Source organism: Suricata suricatta, chromosome 9, assembly GCF_006229205.1.
Source record: "Suricata suricatta isolate VVHF042 chromosome 9, meerkat_22Aug2017_6uvM2_HiC, whole genome shotgun sequence".
Taxonomy (NCBI): domain Eukaryota; kingdom Metazoa; phylum Chordata; class Mammalia; order Carnivora; family Herpestidae; genus Suricata; species Suricata suricatta.
Window position 1 is genome coordinate 81,542,225 of NC_043708.1, and position 24,694 is coordinate 81,566,918.

Genomic DNA, 24,694 nt, shown 5'->3' on the forward strand with positions numbered 1-24,694 from the left:
GATGTGATACAGAAGCATAAAGACAAGATACTGCAAGGGTAACAGAGTCTCTGTAAACTACACATTTTTACATGTGTAAATCTACATTTTGGATGAGAAGAGGGATTTTAGAGAAGGAAGCTGTTGTTGGCTTCTGTCTCAGAAGTTTTGGACATTTGGTATTTTTTAATGATTTTTCATTCTTCTAAAGAAGGACCACATTGTGCATTTGCTAATCCTGTGAATCCATGTTTGGGTTTACTGAAAGGTTGGAAAAGGAAACAAAACAACTCCAAGTCCAGTGATGGAAACCTGTTCATCTAGCTCAGATTAGAAGCTGTTACACTGCAAATTAATTCATTCTTTTTTGTGCAGTCTTACATAGCACTTGAGACTTGATTTTCCCTGCTGCTAAGGCAGGAAGAAGAATGGCTTAAGTGGTTTTTCTGTTCAGAAGGTATCATGGATCCTATAGTATGACATGCTTTCAACTTTGGACATGGAGGAATGGGGGGGAAATGAGAGACGTTTCCATAAAATTCCTTTCTCCTGAGAAAAAGAAGCAAAAATGCCTTATGCAGCTCCATCTGACTTTATGGCATTTTACATTCTGTAGCTCAGGTTTTCTAAAAACTTAAATAACCTTTTTCCTTTGAGCCAAGATGGGTACTCGGATGTTTGGTTTTTCTAGGTGAGGGGTAATGTTAGGCTGTCAGGGCTGGGACTCAGGTAACTTTCCCCAGTTGGAATTGAACTTTCTCATCAGAGAATGGACCTCAGAAGCAACGTTCCCAAGCTTGTGGTTGATTTAGAAGAAGTTCAGGGTCTAGAAAAATCCTCAAACAAGAAAAATAGTTCAATAAGAAATCTGGATCTTCCTTCTTTCCCTTAAAACCTACACCGTGTGATGAACAGACTATTTAGTAAAGCTGTTCTTGCTTCCAAATCAACAGAGGACCAGTGTCTGAATTGTCAGGTCTTTACATAAGAAAAAAACTGTATGAATCTTTGTGAGAAAGAACTTAAAACTTCTTAGATGCAATTAAGAACAAATTATTTTAATCATATCTGTGATTTAGGGAATTTGCCTAGGGCCATACATGCTGTGATGTTAAAAACTTAGGGCAGATTTACCAAAATTTAGCAGTGATAGAAATGACCGATGTTGGGAAATGTTGAACACTCTTAATGATTAAATTGGTCAGCCTATTTGAACTGGCATAAGAAAGCTTTTTAGTAAAATGCTTACATAATATAGATACGATATGATTTCTTTTGAGGGCAAATACTGAGTGGTAAAGCATAGAAGTAACTTTGGATAAAGGTAACTTAAAATTTTCTGTAACTTCCTAGGCAACCTTCTGATATTTTCCTTTAGTATTTTGGAATTGTTAAAGAACAGAAGGAAACCTACATTTATGGATATTTTTGGTATGTTGAGAATTTATATCTTCTGTTGTCTGTTATCCATCTTCCCTGTGTCCTTTTTGCAGTGTTTTGGGTAGGGTCATTTGGCACAGGGAGTAGAGATTCTATACTGTCAGCATCAGTGAAACCATCTCTTGCCCACTCGTTTGAATATGTATCAGACTCATCTCCATTTGCTCTGTATTTTTTATTTCTTAGCTAAAAGAACCATTGCTGAATGATCTCCTTCAAGTTGTTCTTGCATCTTTAAGGGTTGTCACCAGATGGCATCTACCAAAATGGGTATATGCCAATTGTACTAGCCCAGGGTTTACTAAATACATCTACATGCCTCCCTCCTCCCTGGTCTATTTGGGCCCTTCTTGATGGCAAAAGCTATAGTTTTAGGCAGGAATATGCCTACTTCCTTCTCTTTACTCATCCATGTCAGCTGGCAGTTTTTCTTTTAAAAAGTCCAACAAAAACGGGATATGTGCAATAGATATATATATATGTATATTTTAATACTTGTGGACAAATGTTACAAGTTGTTTAAGAACAACAAAATCACCAATGTCTTCCATTTTGAGATGTGTATAGTTTTGTAAGCATTAGTGCTTGGTAGCATATTGTAATGCCATGTTAGGGGTTAGTGCATGAGCCTAGTAATAATTTAAACTTCAGGATGAATTATTGATAATAACCAATAGTGTAAAATGAGTGGAAATTTGAGATCTTTTTTTTTTCATAAATAATCGTGATAGTCTCTCTGGGGAAAGGCGACTAAGGCCAAAAAGACTCATTAATGAATAGAAATGTGGGATCACAATGTGAAATACTGTTTGAGGTTATTTAAGCTTTCTCTGAGGGAGCTGGAAACCAGCTGCCCTTGTGTCTTATGAAGCCTCAAAGCAAAATGAGTCCCCATTTTCATGATTCTGCTTTTTTGCTCTCTCAGTTTGAGATGAGATTATTCTTATGCTGTTTCACACTGTATGTCTTGTAGGTTTATTATTTAATCCACTCTTTTTGGATCATGGAATTCTTTTATATTTTGCATGTCTTACTCAGATGCTATGTTAATCAGTGCTTTTCTAATCTGCATATCATTTACATTTCCTGTCTGCAGCATGCTACTTGGTATAGAACACTGGTCAGTAGTTCAGTGTCCTACATTAATTTGTCACGGGCTTTTCCTGTTTGAGAATCTGAGTCGTGTGTCGATGGGATTCCAGACCTTTTCACGAGAATTGGAATGTAGCTAGGTAGAGCCTACCCAGGTTGCCATGTAATAACTACCTATTTTGCATGGTTAGAGTAAGCCACCTTGGACAGCTTTCACTTTTTTCTGCTTTCCTTGTAGAAATAAAACTTGTTTTGATCTGAAAGCATAGGATAGCTTTCTGTGGAAAAGAAATTCCTACCTCTAAAAGCTGCCTTGAGAACTTGGAAAGGGCAGTTGCCTGAGGTGATTTTTAAATCTCAGTATTCTGAGAGTTCAGGATTTATTGACACAGGTTCTACAGTTACCATTATGTAAAAATGCAAAACTAATGTGGTGTGTCTCCTGTACAGAAGCAGGCTTAAACAAATAGACTTTGCAGCCGCAGATATCCAGGGACCCAGGTCTTTAAAGTAGTTGTACTCTTGGCTCAAGAAGTTTATTACCTGGGAGAATCCATTTCCGAAAAGCATTTAAACATTTTTAAAAATACCTCTGAAAAGGTAATGAATGCAAAATAGTAAAATAGCACAGTACATAGGATAGGTTCTGTTGCAAAAAATAAAAAATAAAAGCCATAAAATGAATAATTTTCAAGAGGTAGAATTTTAGTAGCAATAACAGTTTTGCATGTAAAGTAAATTGTATTAGCAAAGTTGTACAGTAGAATAAATATTATTACTTGAGGTTGTAAAGCTCTGCGGTCAACAGAGTTGCACAAAAGGAAAAAGATGTTTTAGACAAAGTACCTATGAAAGGTACTTATAAAGCTGAATGTATATGAATATATCATCGTGTGAGAAGTAGTGACTTGTGTAAGTTTAAAGGTTAGAGACCCTATTTGTTTCCTAAAGCAGAGGGTTAGAGCCATTGGATGAAATTTCTCTAGTGGTTAACCTGGAAACAAATGTACTACTGATGTAGCTCCACTGAAGCCATCGTGTGGGGACTTTGCTTATGATGTTCTTGTCAGCAACAGGCATCTACAGAATAGCGTACTTCATTGTTTGTCGCCTCTTCTCCATGAGTCTTCTGGGAGCATTTTGAAAAAGGAAAAGTTTGTTGTGTTAAAACAAGCCAGGAACTTGGATAGCTGGCTTTTCCTTAAGGCTGTGGTTAGTTTAGGGAAGTTATATTTAAAGATGTAAAACAGAGGATTGAAGGGAATAGCCAAAGATAGTATGTTGGCTTTTTAAACCCTGTCTGATGTAGATGTGCTGAGGGCTTTGGCCTGTGACTGTTTATTTTACTTTAATAAGAGCCCAGCAAACTAGTTTCTTGATTTCAGGAATCACATGCCTCACATCAGGATATAATAGTGGAATGGAAGCTGACTTCTTAATGCCTTTTACCTTGTGTTCATTTTGGCCATTTAGTACCTTGAAGGTCCTTGAAAAGATTGGGTCTGTGTTCCCTTGTTTTCCCAGGGTAAAAACTATAAGTGCAGTGGATTTAAGAAAGCAGTGCCTCTTGAATATTTAATTCTTATATGGCAACTCCAAAGGATAGGGAGAAGGCTATATTAAATTAATTATAGCTCCTCTTTAAATGTCTTACGCCACCAGTTGGTGTTAGGGACATTGGAATAACCAAGCAATATTCATTCATCTGCATGATCATGAGGACACCGCTGTGTATTGATAGTGATGTCGACAATTTAGTTACTTAGAACAATTAAAAACTATCCCTAAGAGCCACGTTAATAGTTGTGAATGCTAAAACGTGTTACAAGTTTTTGTAGTCTCTGAGTATGCGGTTATTTTTAATGTTGTGGTCTCATGTTTACTCTTTGTGTACCTGTGATATGCAAAATATGAAGAGACCCTTGGCCTCCAGGAGTTTACATTCTCATGGTGCTGCTGGTGCAAGCAAATTGCTTCTAGTTTATTCAGAACATTGCTTGGCTATTAAATACCCTATTTGGAAGGATCCCTTGGCCAACAGTTTTCAAAAGCATACGTCTATGGTAAATTTCAGGGCATTGATTTTGAGTTTACATTTTATTAGCTCTGCTGTTCATAAACTTGCTTTCCCCAGGTAGCTGTGCAGATAAAACTCATTAATGTGAATCAGAAACCATTCTGCCTAAAAACATCTTCTGTGCTATAGGTGTCAATAAATGGCCAAGAAGACTTCCTGCTCAATTCTCTTTCTTTTCCCAGAGTTTTTACATCATTCTTTACCTAAAAGGGCCAGGATTTGCAATTAAGCCTTTTATATATGACTAGTGGTCCTGATTTTAACCTCTTTGTGTGTGACTTTTGTACCTCTATTCTGAAACAGCATTGTGATGTGCAGCACCTGCCCTGCCTGCATTTCTAAGAAATCACTTTATTAACCCACATTTTCAGTTGAAACTTTGCATGCATCCTTGTTATTTCCCCTAATTCCTCTGAATCAAGGGGTCTTTTCTGCATGTTTATTAAAACTGGGTCTGAATGAAAGTGGAAGCAATAGTGGCAGGCCCATAACTCTGATTTTAGAGTACTAATATTCTAATGCATGATTGAAAATGTCCAGTGTTAAATGGTGACTAGTATATATATATGTGTGTGTGTGTATATATATATATATATATGCATTTATTAATGAAGCAATAGGGACTTAAGCCAATAGCCTGAATTTACCATTTGGATTATTAGTTTTCATTTTCTAATTAAAGATTATCATAACTTCCATTGAAAATGGGAGCTAGAAGATAAACAGGGGTGACCACAAGACATTCAGTCAGGAATAGAGAGCATGGCAGTGCTCACCCTCTAACCTCTTGCCTGCTTCCCTTAGTCCCCAAGCATGTTTAGAGACAAAACTAAGGCACAAACTAAGCATGTTGAATAAATACATAAGCTGCTATGGCTCTAGTAATCAGAAAGGTGCAGAGTTTCAGAAAGCATAGGAGAGTAGGGAATACCAGTGTAGAATTAAATAAAATAATGTAAGTATGGGGTTTGTCTGCTAAAATTTGAAGTTTAAGGTTGAATCTCTTAAAATTAGTATCTTGGAAGTGAATGCACATATTTCAGATGTTCAATATTTTCAGATAACCAGCCAACTCTTCTGGATGGTACTGGTATTAACCAGCCATAAAGGTTCCTTATAGCAAAGAAGACTCTTCCATTTTGTAGAAACTGCTAAAAATATTGATAAACCTGTGGCTTGGTTTCTCTTTTGTTACTATATTATATAAAGATTTTGTGTTTTTAAAATTTTATAGCCAGGGCTTTATCGTGAACTTTTGCTCAGACTGCATAATTTGTTGCCTAAAGCTTTTGATTCCAGGTAAACAGGAACAGGTTTTCCCACTTAAACAAAACAAAACCTTGCCGTTTATTTTCTTATTTGATGCAGAAAACAGATAAGTTTATTCTAGTAGCTTAAAATTTTTGAGAATATTCCTCACTTAGAAATTACCCTTGTAAGTGCAAGTGATCTTGACAAAAAATACACAAATGGAATTCATATCTGAATGGCCTAAAACAGAAGAGAACTCAGATTTAGACTAGACAATTTTCACTGGGTTTCACCCAGGTTTCATGTTCTCTGATTGAAAAATAATTTTTCTAAAGTCATTTTTACCTGTTTTCTTTGCTGTGGGATTTCAATCCAAATACTTTTAGGAATGCTTAAGTGGAAATGGCAACTTTCTAGTAGTTCAGAACTGAATTATACTTAGAGTCATTGCAGTGTTTACTCTCCACTTAAGTACAGGAAGTGAGATGTCATATCCCATATGTAAATTTTCTCTTTGCCACTTATTGATAATTTCCTCAGTCAATGAAACCAGTGAAGATACAAAGAAAGTTTCTATTCTGTTCCCATTATTCCACAAAAGCATATTAAAATAGTTAGAAAACCAAGCATTAAAGATTTCTCTAGGAACTCTTAACTCCTAAACCTCCTTTAAAATCAAAGTAGATCTCCTAAGTTTGCAAATTGCAAAATTTTCAAAAAATTTTGTCTCCTTTGGTGATATTATGCCATGGCATCAGTTTTTCTCCCAGGGATAAGAACAGTATTGTGGCAATACATTATTGTCAGTCCTGAAACAACAGTAATACTTTTGGCACTTACTTTATTTTTTTTATTAATAGTTTATTGTCAAGTTAGTTTCCATATAACACCCAGTGCTCTTCCCCACAAGTGCCCTCCTCCATGACCATCATTCCTCTTCCCCTTTTCCTCTCCCCCTTCAGCCCTCCGTTTAAACTGTTTTCCATATTCAAGATTCTCTCATGATTTGCCTCCCTCCCTCTCCCTAACTCTTCCCCCCCGCTTCCCCTCCTCATGGTCCTGTTAGATCTATGAGTGAAAACATACGGTATCTGTCCTCCACCTGACTTACTTCGCTTAGCTTGACACCCTCAAGGTCCGTCCACTTTGCTACGAATGACCAGATTTCATTCTTTCTCATTGTCCTGGCACTTACTTTAAAACCACCCATCATTTATGGTCATAGTAGGGTGTCATTCACATATTTTTATTTACTATCTTCCAAGTATAGTTGTTCTTACTTGCTGTTCTGCATTTTCTTCAATTACACCATTGGTACAATGTTAAAAGAATTTCATTGAATGTTTAAAGTATTACAAAAGGCAGCTTGCTTTCTTTAATCTATGCATCCTTGGGATTTCAGAAGAAATTTTATTCTTTGATGTAAAAGGGAACTGCTATATGAGTTGGAAACTCTGCACCTGTGTGTGTGTATATATATATATATATTTTGGCAATAAAGCAGCATGGGCTGAGAATGCACTGAAATTTCACTGTGTCTCACTCATTACTTGGAATAAGTAATTTCTAATAATTCAGATTACTGAGATGGGAAGAGCCAAACCAGAGACCTGGGCTAAGTTAGGCTCTAGAAAGTCAGAAAAGACAAAAGACCAAAGACCTGGGTGTTGATAACATGTTGTAGCAGTTTCTATTGTAGACCAAGGGAACTGGCAGCCATTTGAACAAAGAGGCATCCCATTTAAACTTTTGTCATTCCCACCTTTAGGGCTAGGTATGAACAAATGTTTAGTTTCTAGTAAGGAAATTCTGAGCAAGTACAATAATGATAAAACTATTGCAGAGAATCTTTCCCATCTGAAATCTACACATTTAAAATGCTCTTACATTGAGTATTTAAATGTTAGCTAACTTAACTAAAGAGGTTTAACACTAAGATGCTTCTTGATTTAAGGGAAAGTTTTTTCAAGTTTAAAGAAAGTATGGACTCTTGGGTAGCTTATTTGGTTAAGCCATCAGACTTTCACGCAGGTCATGATCTCAGTTTGTGAGTTGAAGCCCCATGTGCTGACAGCTCGGAGCTTGGAACTTGCTTCAGATTCTCTGTCTCCCTCTCTTTGCCCCTCCCTTGCTCGTGCTCTCTCTCAAAAATTAATTTAAAAATTATAAAAACATTGATTAGATGTTACAAACTTCTTTGGGATTGTCAAATGGAGAGAAACAAAAGCTATGTGGTTTCTGAGGTGTGATTACTTAATGTAATGGTTACTTTTGATTTTTAACTTCATTTAACACACACCAATATATACTGATACTTTCCATTCCCAGGTACTGTGCTATATATTGGAATTCCAAAAATGGAGATAGTTTCTGCTGGTAACTCAGGAGCTTAAATGTTTACAACTCAGGAGGAACTTTAATATGTAGTTTTATTCTTCTGACTACATGGAATTTTGAAAGTATTTTTATTTGGTATCTATATACAATGCTCAAGAGTATCAAACTATAGCAAAGTAGCCTTACAAATCTGTTTCTATCAGTCAGTCGTTGATGTTAGACTTTCATAGGAACTCATACCACCTAAAGGTATCATTTAAAAGGGTTGTTTAAAAAGTCATCCATTTGTGAGAGTATCATTTAGGGAAGGCATAATATTGAAATTATAAATCCATATGCACTTTGACTTTCCCATTTTAGGAATCACTCCTTCAGAAATAACCAGTACAACTATGCAAAGATATATACAAGGACCCAATACAAGAAATGGTTAAATTCTGATATATACCTATCATTCAATCATGCAGGTAAGAAATAATTTACATATGGGCTGGTATGGAAAGTTGAGAAAAGCAGGTTATAGAATAATGTGAAATGCCTTTATGTCTATGTGTATTCACCCACATGCATAAAGATTATTTATTTTGAACACTTAGTATGTGCTAAGCACTGCTGTAATTACAGTAGGTGTACTCATTAATTCACTTCATCCTCACTACAACCATAGTGTTTGTTTTTTTTTTTAACTTATTTAGAGAGGAGATCACAAGGGGGGGGTGCAGAGAAAGAATCCCAAGCAGGCTCCACACTGTTAGTGCAGAGCCTGACACAGGGCTTGAACCCACAAACAGATCATGACCTGAGCCAAAATGAGTAGGATGCTTAAGCAGCTGAGCTACTCAGGTGCCCTCAGTCCTAGTATTTTTTGTTTTGGAGTTGTTTTTTTTTTTTAAGCAGAATAAGCCTTTTGATTAAAAAAAAATTTAAAGTTCATTTTGAAAGACGAAGTGAGAGGAGGCAGAGGGAGAGAAGCCCAAGCAGGCTGCACGCTGCCAGCACAGAGCCTGATGTGGGGCTTGAACCCACAAACTGTGAGACCATGACCTGAAGAGCCAGATGCCCAACCAACTGAGCCACCCAGGCATCCCCCCAAAAAAGCTTCATTTTTTAATTTAGCTTTCTGACTCTGTGCTTGTGCCTTCAACACTTCATATCGATTTTCTGCTCCATATAAGGAAAGCATGCTTGAGCCTGTCACAAACACACTTAGCATACATGGAACCACCCTAGGTGCTGCTGTTTTCACCGTGTAGACAACCTCATTAAGAACTGTAGGTTTCACAGCATGAACTTCAATCCAGCCTGAGCACACACCACCTACCGATTCACTTTCCCGATCTTCTGGGTAACAAACCTTAAGTTTTGTTAAAGGCTGTATTGTAGGACAGCATAAGATGGGATGTGAAATGCTTGACCATTCTGAATGCCTACAGATGCCATCCCCAGTAGAGGGAAGAAACAGCCCTAGTTTTTAATCCCTATTTTATAAGAAGAGCTTAGGTAGGGGCACCTGGGTAGTTCAGTCGGTTTGAGCGTCCAACTGGTTCAGGTTATGATCTCACAGTTCGTGGATTAGAGCCCCACATCGGGCTCTGTGCTGACAGCTAGCTCAGCGCCTGGAGCCTGTCTTCTGTTTCTCTCTCCCTCTCTCCAACCCTCCCCTGCTTATACTGTCTCTCTCTCTCTCAAAACTAAACAAAACATTAAAAAAAAAAAGAGCTTATGTAAATTCTTTACATTTACGGCTACAAGTATCCAAACCACAACAGGAATCCAAATAGTTTGGCTCCAGAGCCTGCTCACTTTCTAGCTTGCTATCCCATGCCTCTCAAAGGTGGAAAGGGAAGTGTACTTTTCACCCTTTATTCTGTCATACATCTATGTCTGAATTTTTTTCTAAAGATGTAAATTGTATTGGGGAGGTGGGGACCTATTTAAAACCACTATGTTAAGAACATACCCCCCCCCCCAAAAAACCCAGGATAATTCAATACAGTATTAATTGATTAGGTCCCATTCTGAGTAGAAAGTTCACTTTTTCTGGTACCATTTGTGGCCAGAGGATTCACCCTTGTTTATGGAAATCAAATTTTGCAACTCAAAAGCATAAAGCAAGTCAGAATTTTAATTTTTTAATTTTTTTACTTTAGAGAGGGTGCAAACAGGGGAGGGGCATAAGGAGAGGGAAAGAGAAGAGAAGGGGAGGGAGGGAGAGAATCTTAAGCAGCCTCCATGATTAGTGTGGAACCAGATGCAGCGCTTGATCCCACAACTCTGGAATCATGACCTGAGTCAAAATCAAGAGTCGAACACTCAGGCATCTCAAGTGTAAAACATTTTTAAAGGGAAATGTCCTTTATGCAGTATAAATTGGAATTTTTTTTTTAAAGACTGCCAGCTACAACTGAACCAAGTCAACTTTTCTAAGCACCACCACTTGGTTAGATGTCTCAATTTTGCTCTTGCCAGTCCCTCGGTCTGCTTGCTGACCCTATAACCCATGCTCCACAAGACAACCATAAGAAGGTTCTACAAAAGTAAAACATCCTATCACAGGCCTCCTCTAAAATTCTTCAAGGGCCTCCATTGTTCCTGGGATAAAAACAAATCTCCTTCAGGAGGTCCTTGCAGTGCTGGTTTCTGACCACTGGTGTAACTCCTGCAGGCCTTCTTTTACAGACCTTATAGGGTCTTTGCACATGTTTTCCCTTCCATTACCTAATAAACTCCTACTCTTGAAGACCACTGCTGAAATGTCACTTCCTCACAGAGGCCTTTCTTGACCCCCTAGACCAGGTCCATTACCTGCTGTAGGTGCTTGTAGCTCTATGTCCTATTGCTTAACATGTATCCAGGTGGTTATCTGAATGTCCATCTCTATTGAGACAGTAAGCTCTGTGCAAGTAGAGAGGGGTGTTTTGGCTTAACTGTTATCCCCAGAAGCTAGTCTAATATCTTTATTAAATGAATAATATGATAAGCTATTGAGCCTACATGCTACATAAAGCAAAATGTGAAAAACCAGCATTTTGGTGAATGTTTGATGTTTATCATTCCTTTCATTATTACCTGATTAAGCTCACTTTAGAAATGAAAAGAGAAAGATAAGCTGTATATTATCCAGTTAACTTACTGCAAATTACCTATAAAATATGTATATACTTGTATTTTACATGAGAAAAACAGTGGTTTCTCAGTCTTTTCCTAACAACTGCATATCTTTATATCAGAGCTTTCATGGGACATTGCCTCCCCATCAACCTAAATTTGCAGTAAGAGATGTTTTCAGAAATAAACATTATGAAACTACCAAGCTAAAACAAGTTCTTAAGACAAATAGCTATAAAACCTGGGTGTGCTAGGGAGGCTCAGTCAGTTAGTGTCTGACTCTTGATTTCAACTCAGGTCATGATGTCACGGTCATGGGATAGAGCCCGGAGTTGGGCTCTGCATTGACAGCAGAGTGTGAAACCTGCTTGGGATTCTCTCTCTCTCTCTCTCTCTCTCTCTCTCTGCCCTTCCCCCATTCATGCTTGGTCACTCTCTCAATATATAAACATTAAAACAAAAGCTAGACAGAAGGCTCCTTAGTTTCTCAACTTCTAGAACAGGCTTCACAAATCATTTGGACAATCAGCCTAGAGGTAATTCTAATAAACCACATTTCTCATCCATTTTTGAAGTCAATCTTTCTTGGGAATTGATCAAACAGCACCTGTTGTTGAAGATAGCAACAAGGGCTGACCTGATACTTTTTTTTTTGACCGTGATACTTAAAACTCTGATTCTGGATCAGTTTTCTGGCTTAGGCTGGTCAGGAGTTACTTCCTTCAAAATCTTCATCAGTGAATTTAAGTGAGTATGAGTTAATATTATCTTCTCTTTCAGCTAGGAAGAAAAATAAATATGTATCAGGGCATTTTAAACTTAACACTCAATTTGGTGATTCTAAAAGCCATTTCAAATTTAAATTAGTGATTGGAAGTTGGCAATGTCTCAAAACATTTCATAAATATGTTTGTTCTATTTCTGAAAGAACTTTATGGTACAAACTCAGAGCACAGTAAGATCCTTAGATACAAAGCTCATGTGAAAAAAGACCAGCCATTGTTGAGTGTCACTGCCTCAGTCTCCCTCCTTTCTAGCCCTTATTACCAGGTTTGAACTCCAAATACTGGCAAGGAAGACAAGAATAAGGTGGAGTAGGAAAGCTATGGAGAGAAGGATCAACTAGTCTTCCTCTCCTTTTCTAGTGACAAGAATCTAACTTTTTTCCTTTGTTTCCAGTAACGAATGCCTTTGTTCAATATTCTGCTAATGGTCTTCAAAGTAGTTAAGAACATGTATTTGGTGTAATTGGATAATTTTCAATAGTTCTTTCACTTATGAATAGCTATATTTAGAACAAACTTAGTGGTATTATTCAGCATAAAATACGGAATACAGAATTACAGATAACAATCTACTGCTTAAGTCAGGTTAGCCAAAAAAAGTCTTATTTCTGATATAATTTGCAACATATACTAAATTCCATTTTTATCATCCAAGATACAAAAATAATCAAAATTCATCAGGAACTGTGACTTGAATAAGTTAACTCCAGAGCCTCTTAATTTTATTAGGGTACCCTTGGATTTGGTGAATCACTTCTCTATTGCTGCTTTCAAGATATTTTTCTCTCCACATTTTTACAAGATCTCTTGTTTATACTACCTGGGCTTGTTGAGGTTTTAGATATGGAAATAATGTTTTTCATCACATTTGGGAATTTTTCAATCATTTCCTTGAATATTCTACTTTCTCTTTTCTTTTGGTATTTAGTCCCTTTAACAAAGAATATTTAGGTATGCTTGATGGCATTCAAGGGGTCTCTTAAGCTCACTTCATTTTCCTTCTTTTTTTATCTTCTGATTGCATAATCTCATCAATGTACAGTTTGCTAATTCTTTCTTTGGCCAGCTCAAATCTTTTATTGAGCCCATCTAGAGAATTTTTCATTTTAGTTATTGTACTTTCCATTCAACTCTAGGATTTCCAACTGGTTCTTTTTTATAATTTCTAACTCTTTAGGGATATCCTCTATTTGATGTGACATTGTCATCATACCTTTTTTTACTTCTTTAAATAGTTTCCTTTAGTGTTTTGGACATATTTATAATAGCTGCTTTGAAGACTTTGTCCACTAAGTCCAACATCTGGGCCCTTCCGTAAGGTACTTTCTGATGTCTGCTTTTTTATCACATGTATGGCCCTTATTTTCTTTGTTTTCTAAGTTTTTATTGCAAACCTGATATTTGATTTTTTAAGTAATCTTTACAACCAGCATGGGGCTTGAACCCATAACCCTGAGATGGAAGAGTCATGTGCTCCACTGACTGAGCCAACCAGGTACCCCACAAACTGGACAATTTAGATAATACAGCAACTCTAGATAACTAAACACCCATTCTTCAGCTTTTTATTATTGTTTTTATCTTTTAGTGAGCTGGCTATTTCATTGATGTCTATATCTCCCACAGTGTGAGACTCTGATGTCACTCCTCAGAAAACACAGCCTTGAGCATGTACAGTTCCCTGGAATGACAACAGATTCTCTCGAAGTCTTTTCTGATCTTGGTGTCAAGCTGTCCATCTCTGTTAGTACAACACCCAGCTGTCACTCTCCACTAAGAGCTAGGCTGATTGCTCTACTGTTTCTGACAATGCCCTGGGACATATATTGCTCAACAGTCTAATCCATCTAAATTCAGACCCCTCTGAGGGGCGCCTAAGTGGCTCAGTTGGTTAAGTGTCTGACTTCAGTTCAGGTCATAATCTTATGGTCTGTGGGCTTGAGCACTGTGTCGGGTTCTGTGCTGACAGCACAGAACCTGAAGCCTGCTTCAAATTCTGTCTCCCTCTCTCTCTGCCCCTCACTGCTCATGCTTTCTCTCACTCTCTCAAAAGTAAACATTTAAATAAATAAGTAAGTAAGTAAATAAATAAATTCAGAACCCTTTGTAGGGTTAGTCCTTAAAAGACTAATAGCCAGGGCCACCTGCGTAGTTCAGTCAGTTAAGCATCAACTCTTGGTTTCTGCTCAGGTTCATAGGTTCAGGCCCAGCATCAGGCTCCATGCTGAAGATATGGAGCCTGTTTGGGATTCTCTCTCTCTCTGTCCCTCCCCAACTCACAGTCTGTCTCTCTCAAAATAAGTAAGTTAACTTAAAAAAAAAAAAAGAAAATCTGTCTTTATAAGGAAAAAAAAAAGAGATTGGTAACCAATGGTAGCCAATCTTTCTGTTGCTCTGACCCCAGGTGGGCTCTTCTTAGCTATTTCCTGATTCTGGTAAACTTCTAACTGATCTATGATTTAGCTTGTTGCCCTCGTTGTAGTACCAGCTTCCTCTTAATTGCTTTCCTCAAATTCTCTACAGTTCTGGGCAGCACTCTTAGACTAGAACATCCCCACACTGTTTCAAATAAAGTCAGTTCCCTTGGAGAGGAGGAGGGCTTTAAGAGGGCTCTGCCTCTTAACCTGGCTCCTCCCCACAAGGGCCAGTGTCTCTTAGAATGACACCCCTGCTTTACAAGCAGAGTGCTGGGTACAGGTGCTAACTTTTGTTCTTGGCTTAATCTCTGCCATTGTGAAACCTCTGCCCTACATGCTAGTTGGGGCAAGGTGAACTACTTAGCCTACAGTGCCCGTGGCGGAACTTGCATATTAAAATGGCACTTCTCGACTGGAATTGAGCTTTTGATGAGAAATACTGGTAGTCTCAAGGATTCCTAAGTTCTTCACTACAGCTGCCCAGACGGCTTCTCCCTCTGAAGCAGACATGTGAGGGAAGGAGCAGGTTGTGGCTCAAATGCCACAGGCTTTTTACTGTTCTGACTGAGGTGTTGCAGGTTTTCTTAAATAAATGTCTCATTTGCTTTATGCTTCTAGGAAAATTTCCTACAGACTTAAGATGGTTTATAATTTCATTCAGTTATGGCAGTTTTGCTAGGGAGAGCGCCTCAGGCTGCCTTTACATAAATTATCTCCCATACCAATGAAAATAGTTACTGACCTTTCTCATCAGTTGGTTGGTTAGAGTGAATGCTGTCCATTTTTATAAATACAGTTTTATTGCAACACAGTCATACCCGCCCATTGGCTATGACTGCTTTTACACTATAATGGCAGAGTTGAGTATGTGAGACTGGTCACAAAGCTTAATATATTTGTCATCTAAGGGGTACTGGGAGTCACTCGGTTGAGTGTCCAACTCGATTTCAGCTCAGGTCATGATCCCAGTGTCATGGGATCAGGCCCCATGTCAGGGCCTGTACTAAGTGTGGAACCTGCTTAAGATTCTCGCTTTCCCTCTACCCTTCTCCCCAACTCGTGCTCTTTTTTGTGTCTCTTCTCTATCTGCCTCTTCCCCGCTTGTGCCCCCCCATAGGTAAATGACATCTTTTATATATATATATATATATATATATATTTTTTTTTTTTTTTTTTTCTAATTTGTCATCTGGGGATACTGGCTGGCTCAGGCAATAGATAGAGCATGTGACTCTTGATCTTGGGGTTGTAAATTCCAGCCTTAAGTTGGATGTAGAGATCACTTAAAAAAAAAAAAAAAAAAAAAGACAAATCGATGAAAGATGATGGTGTCCATTCCCAGCAGATAGGGGAGAGAATAGGAACTATAGGAGCTATGCAGCTTTCTTCTTCTTCCTCCTGAACTGGACTTTTTAACATGGCTTTAGTATTTGGCTTGGTGTCAAAAATTCAGTATGGAATGCTAAACCAGGTATAAGAGATTATTGGAGTATTACACCATTTCATCACCACCAAATTCACTGGAACAAACTGCCAGGAATTGTCTATATAGGCATACTTCATTTTATTGGCTTTTGTTTATTTCACTTCAAAGGCAGTGGGGTTTCTATTTTTTTGCTTTTTGTTTTTTACAAACTGAAGTTTTGTGGCAACCTTGTGTGGGAAAGTGTATGGGCTTTATTTTTCTAAGCATTTGCTCACTTCATGTTTCTCACATTATTTCAAACTCTTTCATTACTAGATTTATTACAGTGATCTGTGATCAATGATAGCAGCTTACTGAAAGCTTAGATGATGGTTAGCATTTTTAGCAATAAAGTATTTTTTAGTTAAAGTATGTACATTTTTTTTTTTTTTTTTAGAAAATGCTACTGTACACTCAGGTAGACTACAGTTTAGTATAAACATAACTTATATATGCATTGGGAAACCAAAATATTAATCTGACTTGCTTTTATTATGGTATTTGTTTTACTGTGGTGGTCTAGAACAGAACCCACAATATTTCTGAGGTATGCCTGTATTATAGGTACACAGGAATCATCATGAAATTTTACCTCTGCAATCTTTTCTGGTAGAGATAAGTTGTGAATATCCATTTCAGATGCATTTACTACGGCTTTTGTTTTTAAGAGATAGCTGGAGAGAAAATATATAAAGAAAATATTAGTATCACACTACAGATAAGATTATCAGTGAACCAAACTTGCCTTCTACAACAGTATATCAGGCAAAGAAGGCAGTTTATGAATGTTCCATTTCAACATTCATAATATATCTTGCAGGAAAAACAAATCCTCAACCAAGAAATCATCAGGGAGACTCTGTGTCTTATCTCACTTGCCAGCCAAGAATACATGAGACAAAATTACCCCATGACAATCTAAAGACAAAAACCAGGGTCATATGAATACCCTGATGAGTATAAGCTTCACAGTCCACCAGTATATCCTGTCCCAGTTAGAAGAAAAGTAATCAAATTGTGACAACACTGCTGGTTGCCTACCCAGTAGCCATTCCTAAATTGTTTCTGGCTAACAGAACCCAGGTTTCATTTAGGGCAGGAGTATGCCCAATCCTAGATGAATAATAACTGCTCTAAGCTAAGTGTGCAAACTTATGCTCCACTGTCCTTATTATTGGCCAATAATAAGGAAATTTCTTCTAATGACACCATTCACTGTGTTCCCATTTCCCATATTCTTTTCCTTCCGGTAGGGGATGCTATTGTCTTTGAATGTAATGCTTATAACTGTCACAGCCTGCAAGAGGAAAAGGCCAAGAGGTCTGCCTCAGATTTTGTGTCTCCCTTTTTCTCTGCCCCTCCCCAACTCGTGTTTTCTCTCTCTCCCACTCTCTCTCAAAAATAAAAATTAAAATTAAAAAAAATTATTTAAGGAGAAATTAGCAAATGGAAGTAAATTATTCATCTGAAGTATATATTTTCTGTTGAAAATTTGCAATGAAGAAAAAAAATGGCACTGAGGAACAAATAGTATACCTAATGCACACTGAACAACCTCATGAATGAAAGATGGGCTTTATGAATTTTATTGTTTAGTCACCCATAATTCACCTAGAAACACTTATCTAAGTATATTAAATTAGAAAAAGGAGGGGCAGTGGGTGTTTCAGTCAGTTAAATGTCCAGTTTCAGCTAAGGTCATAAGGTTTCTGAGTTTGAGCCGCACTGGGCTCCATGCTGACAGTGCAGAGCCTGGAGCCTGCTTCAGATTCTGTCTCTCTCTCTCTGCCCCTCCCCTACTCATGCCCTGTCTCCAGCTCAAAACTAAAGAGAAAAAGGAAACTTCATGTTTAATGAAAGGAAAATGAGTTTTAGAGTTAAGACACAGATTAAAATCTCAGTTCCTCTCTCTGAGACCCAGTGTTCTTCTATTAAGAATTCATGTGAGAAAAAAAAAAAACCCTCAAGTGAGATAAGCCTAATATCTGACATAAACACATAAAGTAGGTCATCAATGGCTGAGGTTTTTAAAATTAATTAATTATTTAAATGTTTATTTATTTATTTACTTATGAGAGAGAAAGAAAGAAACCCAAGCAGGCTCCATGCTGCCAGCGCCATGCCCAATGCAGGACTTGAACCCATGAAATATGAGATCACGACCTGAGGCAAAATAGAGTCTGACATTGAACCAATTGAGCCACACAGGTGCCCTGTTTATTTTTGAGAGAGAGAGAGAATCCCAATCAGGTTCCTCACTGTCAGCACACAACCTGAACGTTGTGGCTCTATCATGAACCATTAGAACATGACCTGAGCTGAAATCAAGAGTCAGATGTACAACTGAACAAGCCATCCAGGCACCCCCGCCCTTTTTTTTAATGGTCAGGAAGACTATACTAGATGTTTCAGTTTGTTATCATAAACAAAAAACCTAAGTGAAGGGCCCCTGGGTGCCTCAGCTAGTTAAGTCTCCGACTTCAGCTCAGGTCATGGTCTCAGGTCATGTGGGGCTTGAACTCATGAGCCCCACATTAGGTTCTGTGCTGACAGCAGAGAGCCTGCTTCTGATCTTCTGTCTTCCTCTCTCTGCCCCACCCTGAGTTTGCACACGCGTGCACTCTATGGCTCTCTCTCAAAAAATAAACATTAAAAAAGTAAGCTTAAGTGAAAGTAGTATTAAGATAAAGAAATATCCCAAGTACTACACAAGAACAATAAAGGGCGCCTGGGTGGCTTAGTTGGTCAAGCATCTGACTTCAGCTCAGGGCATGACCTTGTGGTTTGTGAGTTTGAGCCCCGCGTCAGGCTCTGTGGTGATAGCTCAAAGCCTGGAGCCTGCTTCAGATTCTGTGTCTCCCCCTCTCCTTGCCCCTTTCATGCTTATGCTCTCAATAAATAAATGTTAAAAAAAAAAACAAAAAGGAACAATAAGTAGCGTACTTTATCTGATTCTATGAGGGCACAAAGTCATTATTTTTTTTTACTTTCCTTTGGGTATCTATCTGCCTCATTCTTTTCTGTAGACAAGCTTTCTCTGCATCTACATGTATAATGTAGAAAATAGATACCCTAAACCTAGCGCTTTCATTTCGCAACATCAGTACCAGTACCATTTACAAATGACCAATGTCTCTGCGTCCTTACTTCAAATTCCTAGAGTATAAAGCCTGACTGGCTTAGCTCAGGTCAGGTATTCATTCTTGATCCTATCACCTGGGAATGATATCACACATGATAGAAATATGGATACAAGGTGCTACTCCATGGGGAGAGAGTCAGAAGTTGGGCACAAACCCAGTAAGTGTCTATTACAGCATTATTTTGCAAAAGCTTACCTTCTAGAAGTTTCTGTAAAGAAACAATATCCTCTCATTTATTCCAAGGTATGATTATAAGACATCTAAAATGAGCATAACATTATGAGACTATATTTTGGTCCCACTGCTCATCTTTTTTGTGTAAGAGACAATGCCTGGCTTTAGCATTTTCTTTGGTACAAACTTTCTGCCTTTTCAGAAAGTTCTTTTAACATGTATTTGATAAAGAATATCTAAGTCTACTCACCATACCATTTTGTCACTGGAAAGGCAGAAGTGACCTCTCAAGGCAGCCAGGGCAGCAAAGGTAGAATACAAATGGAAACCAATGGGAATCCCACAGGAAGTACAGAATAAAAGGTTATAAGTACTAGAGGAAAAAACAGAATATTGGTAAGAAAGATAATCAGAGAAGAAATATAAAATAACCAGTCTCTGCAGCTAGTTCTCCTAAAACTGCTATAATAGTACTGAGATTGCAGAAATGTCATATTCAAGAAAGGTTAACTCAGGTTTTAATAAAATTATATCTTAGGTTACAGATTCTCTTGTGGGTTCTGGCCACAAAAGCAATTATGGATGTACAATAGTCAGTTCAATAGAATAATTTACATTTGAAAAGAAAAAAAAAGAGCTACCTGATCAGGTTAACATTTAAACATATAAAACTCTACATGACCAAGGGCACCTGGGTGGCTCAGTGGGTTAAGCCTCTGACTCTTGATTTCAGCTCAGGTCATGATCAATCTCACAGGTCTCGGGCTCTGTGCTGACGGAGGAGTACCTGATATTCTCTCTCTCTCTCTCTCTCTCTCTCTCTCTCTCTCTCTAAAAAAAACAAACAAAAAACGCCACAAACTACATATGACCATATACATTAGCTACCATCAAGCCTATTTCCAGTATAAGAAAAATAATTAAATTGATTTGGGCTTATTAAATAATCAATAGAACTCAAATCAGGATTTTTCTTTTGCAGATATAACAAAAAATTAAATACCCAGACAGAATACTAATAGAGAGAGAAAAAAATCCTGTTTTCTTTCTTTCTTTCTTTCTTTCTTCCTTTCTTTCTTTCTTTCTTTTTAACCTCTGAAAGATTCTCAGATGAGGAAACTGTAATGATTGTAGTTATACCCCTTGGGTAAGTCACTAACCATATTTGCTGGTACATAAGACATATTCAAATAATACATAAGACATAATCAAATAATTCAAAGAAATGTTTTAAGAAAAAATTATGTTTCATTATGCATGTACTGAAAACATTTTTCTTTTAATTTATTTAGTGGGGTTCATGGGCATTTCAGTCAGTTAAGCACCTAATTCTTGATTTCAGTTCAGGTCATGATCTCAGGGTCATGGGCGCAAGTCCCATGTTGGGCTCCACATTGGGCATGGACCCTGCTTAAGATTCTCACTCTTTCCCTCTACTGTTTGTGTTATCTCTCAGTCACAGAAAGAATAAAAATTTTTAAAGTTATATTTAAGTAGTCTCTACACCCAACATGGGGTTTGAACTCACCACCCCAAGATCAAGAGTCACAAGCTCTTCCAGCTGAGTCAACCAGGCACTGCTTGAAAATAATTTTAAGGTGGTTTGGTACAGAAAAAAATTATTTGCATAAACATATTAGGCAGCAAAACTGTATGAATGGAGTTTAAAAATCACATGACTAATAAAAAAAAATTCATGTCAATGGATACTAAAAAAGACCAAGCAATATAATATTCCAAGCAATAATATTATAATGACCCAAGGTCATTAGTAAATTAAGTCCCATACCACACATGTAGTACTGTATTTTTGTGAGTATAGTAACCAAAAAGCAAGCCATGAAATAAAGTTGCATCGGGGCATCTGGGTGGCTCAGTTGATTAAGCGTCCAATTCTTGATTTCGGCTCAGGTCATGATCTCACAGTTCATGCATTTGAGCCCCACATCAGGCTATGGGCTGGCAGTGCAGAACCTGTTTGGAATTCTCTCTCTCTTCCTCTTTCCCTCTTTCTCTTTCACTCTCAAAATAAATAAATAAACTTAAAAATAAAAAGAAAGTTGCATTAAATTAATTCCTATGCAGGAATTAATGGTATCAGACAAAGCATAGTGCCTACAGAAAAATGTCTCATAGAAACTAATACATGGAACTAAGCAAAATGTGAAAAAAAAATCCCCAAATTATGCTTATGTGTGCAATATAAAATATTTCACTGAATTATTAGTCTGTTAATGGCTCAGGTCCTTCAAAATGAAGGTTTGCATTACCACACCAAAGAACTATGACCAGCTGAGTGCTCCTGAAGGCAAAGGAGATACATATGGGTAGTGGAAGAAGTTAGTTATAAATATCAGCTATGACCTAGTGACCAGTTACAGAAATGAGGACTGTAACTGTCATGAGTTTTTCCTCCTTACTTTGTTATGTCTGTGTTTCTGCATGTTTATCTGCTTTTCTCTTAGTCCCTTATTGTGTAACATAAGATCATACTATTAATATCATACTATATCAAACTATTATTATTAATTTCACATCACACTATTTAAATTATGAGATATCAAGGAGAAATGTAAACATCACTCAAGTACTTTATTTCCTCTTCCAGAGAAGGGGGTTAGTATGCTTTCAGTTGTATGCAGGATAGTTGTAACACGTTAGACAGAATTATGACCTTGGTATTGTCTTTATTTGTAATCTTGTATGGTTTTAGGAAATGCATGTAGGTGCCAAGTTAATGGTTAAATTTTGTGTCCACTTAATAGGTCATCTGATGCCCAGTTAGGTTATATACTCTGAATGTGTTTGTGAGAGTGTTTTTGAACGAGATTAACATTTGAATCAGTAGACAGAATAAAGTAGATTGTCCTCCTCATTTAGATAGCCCTCATCTCATCAACTGAAGGTCAGCTAAGCTAGAACAAAAAGGCTAGCCCTTTTAGGAATAAGGGGAAACTCCTCTTGTCTGATTGCTTTAAGCTGCCACATTGGTTTTTTTCCCTAGCCTTTGCACTTGAACTGAAAGGTAGGCTCTTCTTCTGTCCAGACACGTCTGGCATTTGGAATGGAACTTACACCCTTGACTCTCCTGGTTCTGAGGCTTGTGGACTTGGAATAGGATGAAACCACTGGCTCTCTTGTGTCTCCAGCTTGACAGCGACAGCTCTTGGGACTTCTCACCCTCCATAATCACATGAGCCATTTCCTGATAATAAATCTCTTCCTACCAAGTCCGGTGGCTCTCCTTATTCTAAAAGTATACAAAGACATTGGAATTTCCTGCCAGTGTTTTCTAAACAATCTATAGCAATACTGCCCAATAGGGACATAATGTGAGGCACATAAGTAATTTAAAGTTTTAATACATTTTATGCTACCCAATATATCAAAAAAATCATTTCAACATGTCATCCATATTTTTAAACTATTAATTCTTTTGTATTAAGTCTTCAAAATCTAGTGTATATTCGCACTCATTCAGGATGGCCACATTTTAAGTACTCAATATGGCTAATGGTTACAGTACTGGATACCATGTGTCTAGATGCCTTATCCTACTTTAAAAAGATATTTAGAGAGCATCTGCTTCTGGCCCCAAATGACCCTATTCCAAACAAGCCACCACTCTTTTCCTACCTGTTCCCTTTAGGTGGGAAGAGGTCACTCTAGTAAGAAGTATCTTTCAATTGGGAAAAGGGAGCTGCAAAACTCTTTCTGGTTACTGAGTAAAGACACAATTCCTGTACTTTAACCCTAAAACTGAACCAAACTATGGTCAGAATGAATTGTCTTGCTATTAAAGCCAACACTCAAAATTGAAGAGCCTTGTAATAATAAATTCTCTTAAGTACTTTGGTTACACTTGTAGATCACAGCAGACTGGATGCAAAGTTACCCTGCAGTATTCAAGTACATAACATTCAACTTGTGTTTTTTCCCCAGATTCCCAGGTTACAGAAAATTAGTCCTGCCATGGCTTATTACAAACTCCAGGTAAAATGCAAATTTAAAATTCCTACTTATCTTAGCCTCACTTCACTTGCACACACCACAAGAGAGATGTGGCCCTCAGAAAGATGTTAAAACGTGCACACAAATACAACCTTTCCATTTCATTAACAAGTTCCTACAGGTCTCGAACAGGTAAAAGGAATATCCCTCAAATACACTGTATGGATAAAATAAACCTTTCTTGTAGCGCAAATAAGAGATATTTTTTCTTTGTGCATGTCGTTTCCACGCTTCTCAATCTTATTTTCTTTTTTTACATTTATTTATTTTTGAGAGACAGAGCGCAAGCAGGGAAGGGGCAGAGAGAGGAGATACAGAATCTGAAGCAGGCTCCAGGCTCTGCGCAAGCGACAGCACAGAGCTCGAGGCGGGGCTTGAACCGACAGACTGCAGGATCATGACCTGAGCCGAAGTCGGACGCTCAACGGACTGAGCCACCCAGGCGCCCCTTCTCAGTCTTATTAATACAGGACCTAAAAAGCAATGGAGAACTCTCAGTACACACCTGCCTTTGAGCGAACCTTCAATGCCAACTAGGAAGGGCGCTTCCAAAACCACGTTGTTTGTGACTCCTGGGAAGACAAACAGAGGTCAGAATGAGTAAGTACATGTGAAGCCTTGAAAAGGAAAACCTACTAGCTACAGATTCATCATGGCCACAAAAAAAAAAATCATGAAAAGTTGCTCCCATTCTTGGCAAAGGCTTTAATTTCCTTAAAACTCTCACCCCATTTTCTTCACCACCCTGCTCTCAACCTTCCCGTGACAAAGCGGGAACATCCTATCCGCCTTCCTCAGACTCCGCCCCACTCACTGGAGAAGACCAGGGTCCCAAGGGACGCCGACAGGTCCCAGGCAAGGTGCACAGAGTCAGCGAGTACTGCGTAGCATTGTGCGCACTGGAACATGGCGCACCGCTCGGGCTGCAGCCACCACGGCAGCCGCAGTCTGCACGACGGATCCTCTGCCCCCAGGCCTGTGGGGCCAAGCGGCGAGGACCCATTCACCACCTGCGTGTCCCACTCCATAGAAGTCGTACAAGAGAGATCCTCAGTTGAATTCTTAGCTCCATCACAAAAGTTACCCTGCGACAGCGTCTTATAAACCGAGGGAGGCTGCCGTCGCCGCCGTGCCGCCATCTTCTTGGCGCCCCCGCCTCAGCTTCGAACAGGCACCTGACCCCGCCCACCCACGGTTCCTGCATCCTCATTGGACGTCGTGAGCCGAGGCCTTGCCCTGCACACGCTTTCTGGATACGCCCTTCCGCGCCAAAGTGTTAGTGAGGGGTGGGGGGAAGCCGTACTTCTAGTGGAAGGGGAATCTTCGTTTCTATTGGTCAACGCCAGGAAACCCGCCTTCAAAACATTTTTAACCAATGGAGGTGTAGCATTTTCAATTTAAACTCTCTATAAAAT

The 24,694-nt window shown here is 38.3% G+C and overlaps 1 protein-coding gene and 1 long non-coding RNA gene across 3 annotated transcripts; one reads left to right on the top strand and one right to left on the bottom strand.

The window, feature by feature from the left end:
- The first annotated feature begins 6 nt into the window (after nt 1-6).
- Nucleotides 7-23,591, top strand: LOC115300791. Its single transcript, XR_003912844.1, has 4 exons — nt 7-1,410; nt 8,537-8,643; nt 23,211-23,261; nt 23,560-23,591. It is a non-coding gene; the product is annotated as an uncharacterized LOC115300791 (long non-coding RNA).
- Nucleotides 11,851-24,446, bottom strand: OIP5 (Opa interacting protein 5). Of its 2 annotated transcripts, XM_029950330.1 has the most exons (5): nt 24,094-24,446; nt 23,785-23,851; nt 19,519-19,641; nt 16,544-16,625; nt 11,851-12,064 (listed from the first exon to the last, which is right to left on the bottom strand). In XM_029950330.1, exons 1-5 carry the CDS (start codon nt 24,416-24,418, stop codon nt 11,969-11,971), a joined length of 693 nt encoding a protein of 230 aa, XP_029806190.1. In that variant the 5' UTR covers nt 24,419-24,446; the 3' UTR covers nt 11,851-11,968. The 2 variants fall into 2 exon arrangements, with proteins under 2 accessions (XP_029806190.1, XP_029806191.1); XM_029950331.1 differs by lacking the exon at nt 19,519-19,641.
- Nucleotides 24,447-24,694: the final 248 nt, after the last annotated feature.

Bases quoted from the DNA above. Each gene is read 5' to 3' on its own strand.
- OIP5 (XM_029950330.1), bottom strand. From the start codon at position 24,418: ATGGCGGCACGGCGGCGACGGCAGCCTCCCTCGGTTTATAAGACGCTG. The intron at 16,626-19,518 runs GTGAGTAGACTT...TTTTCTCTCCAG, and splicing joins TCCAGTGACAAAATGGTATG to CTATCTCTTAAAAACAAAAG. The intron at 12,065-16,543 runs GTAAAATTTCAT...TTTTCTTCCTAG, and splicing joins TACCAGAAAAGATTGCAGAG to CTGAAAGAGAAGATAATATT.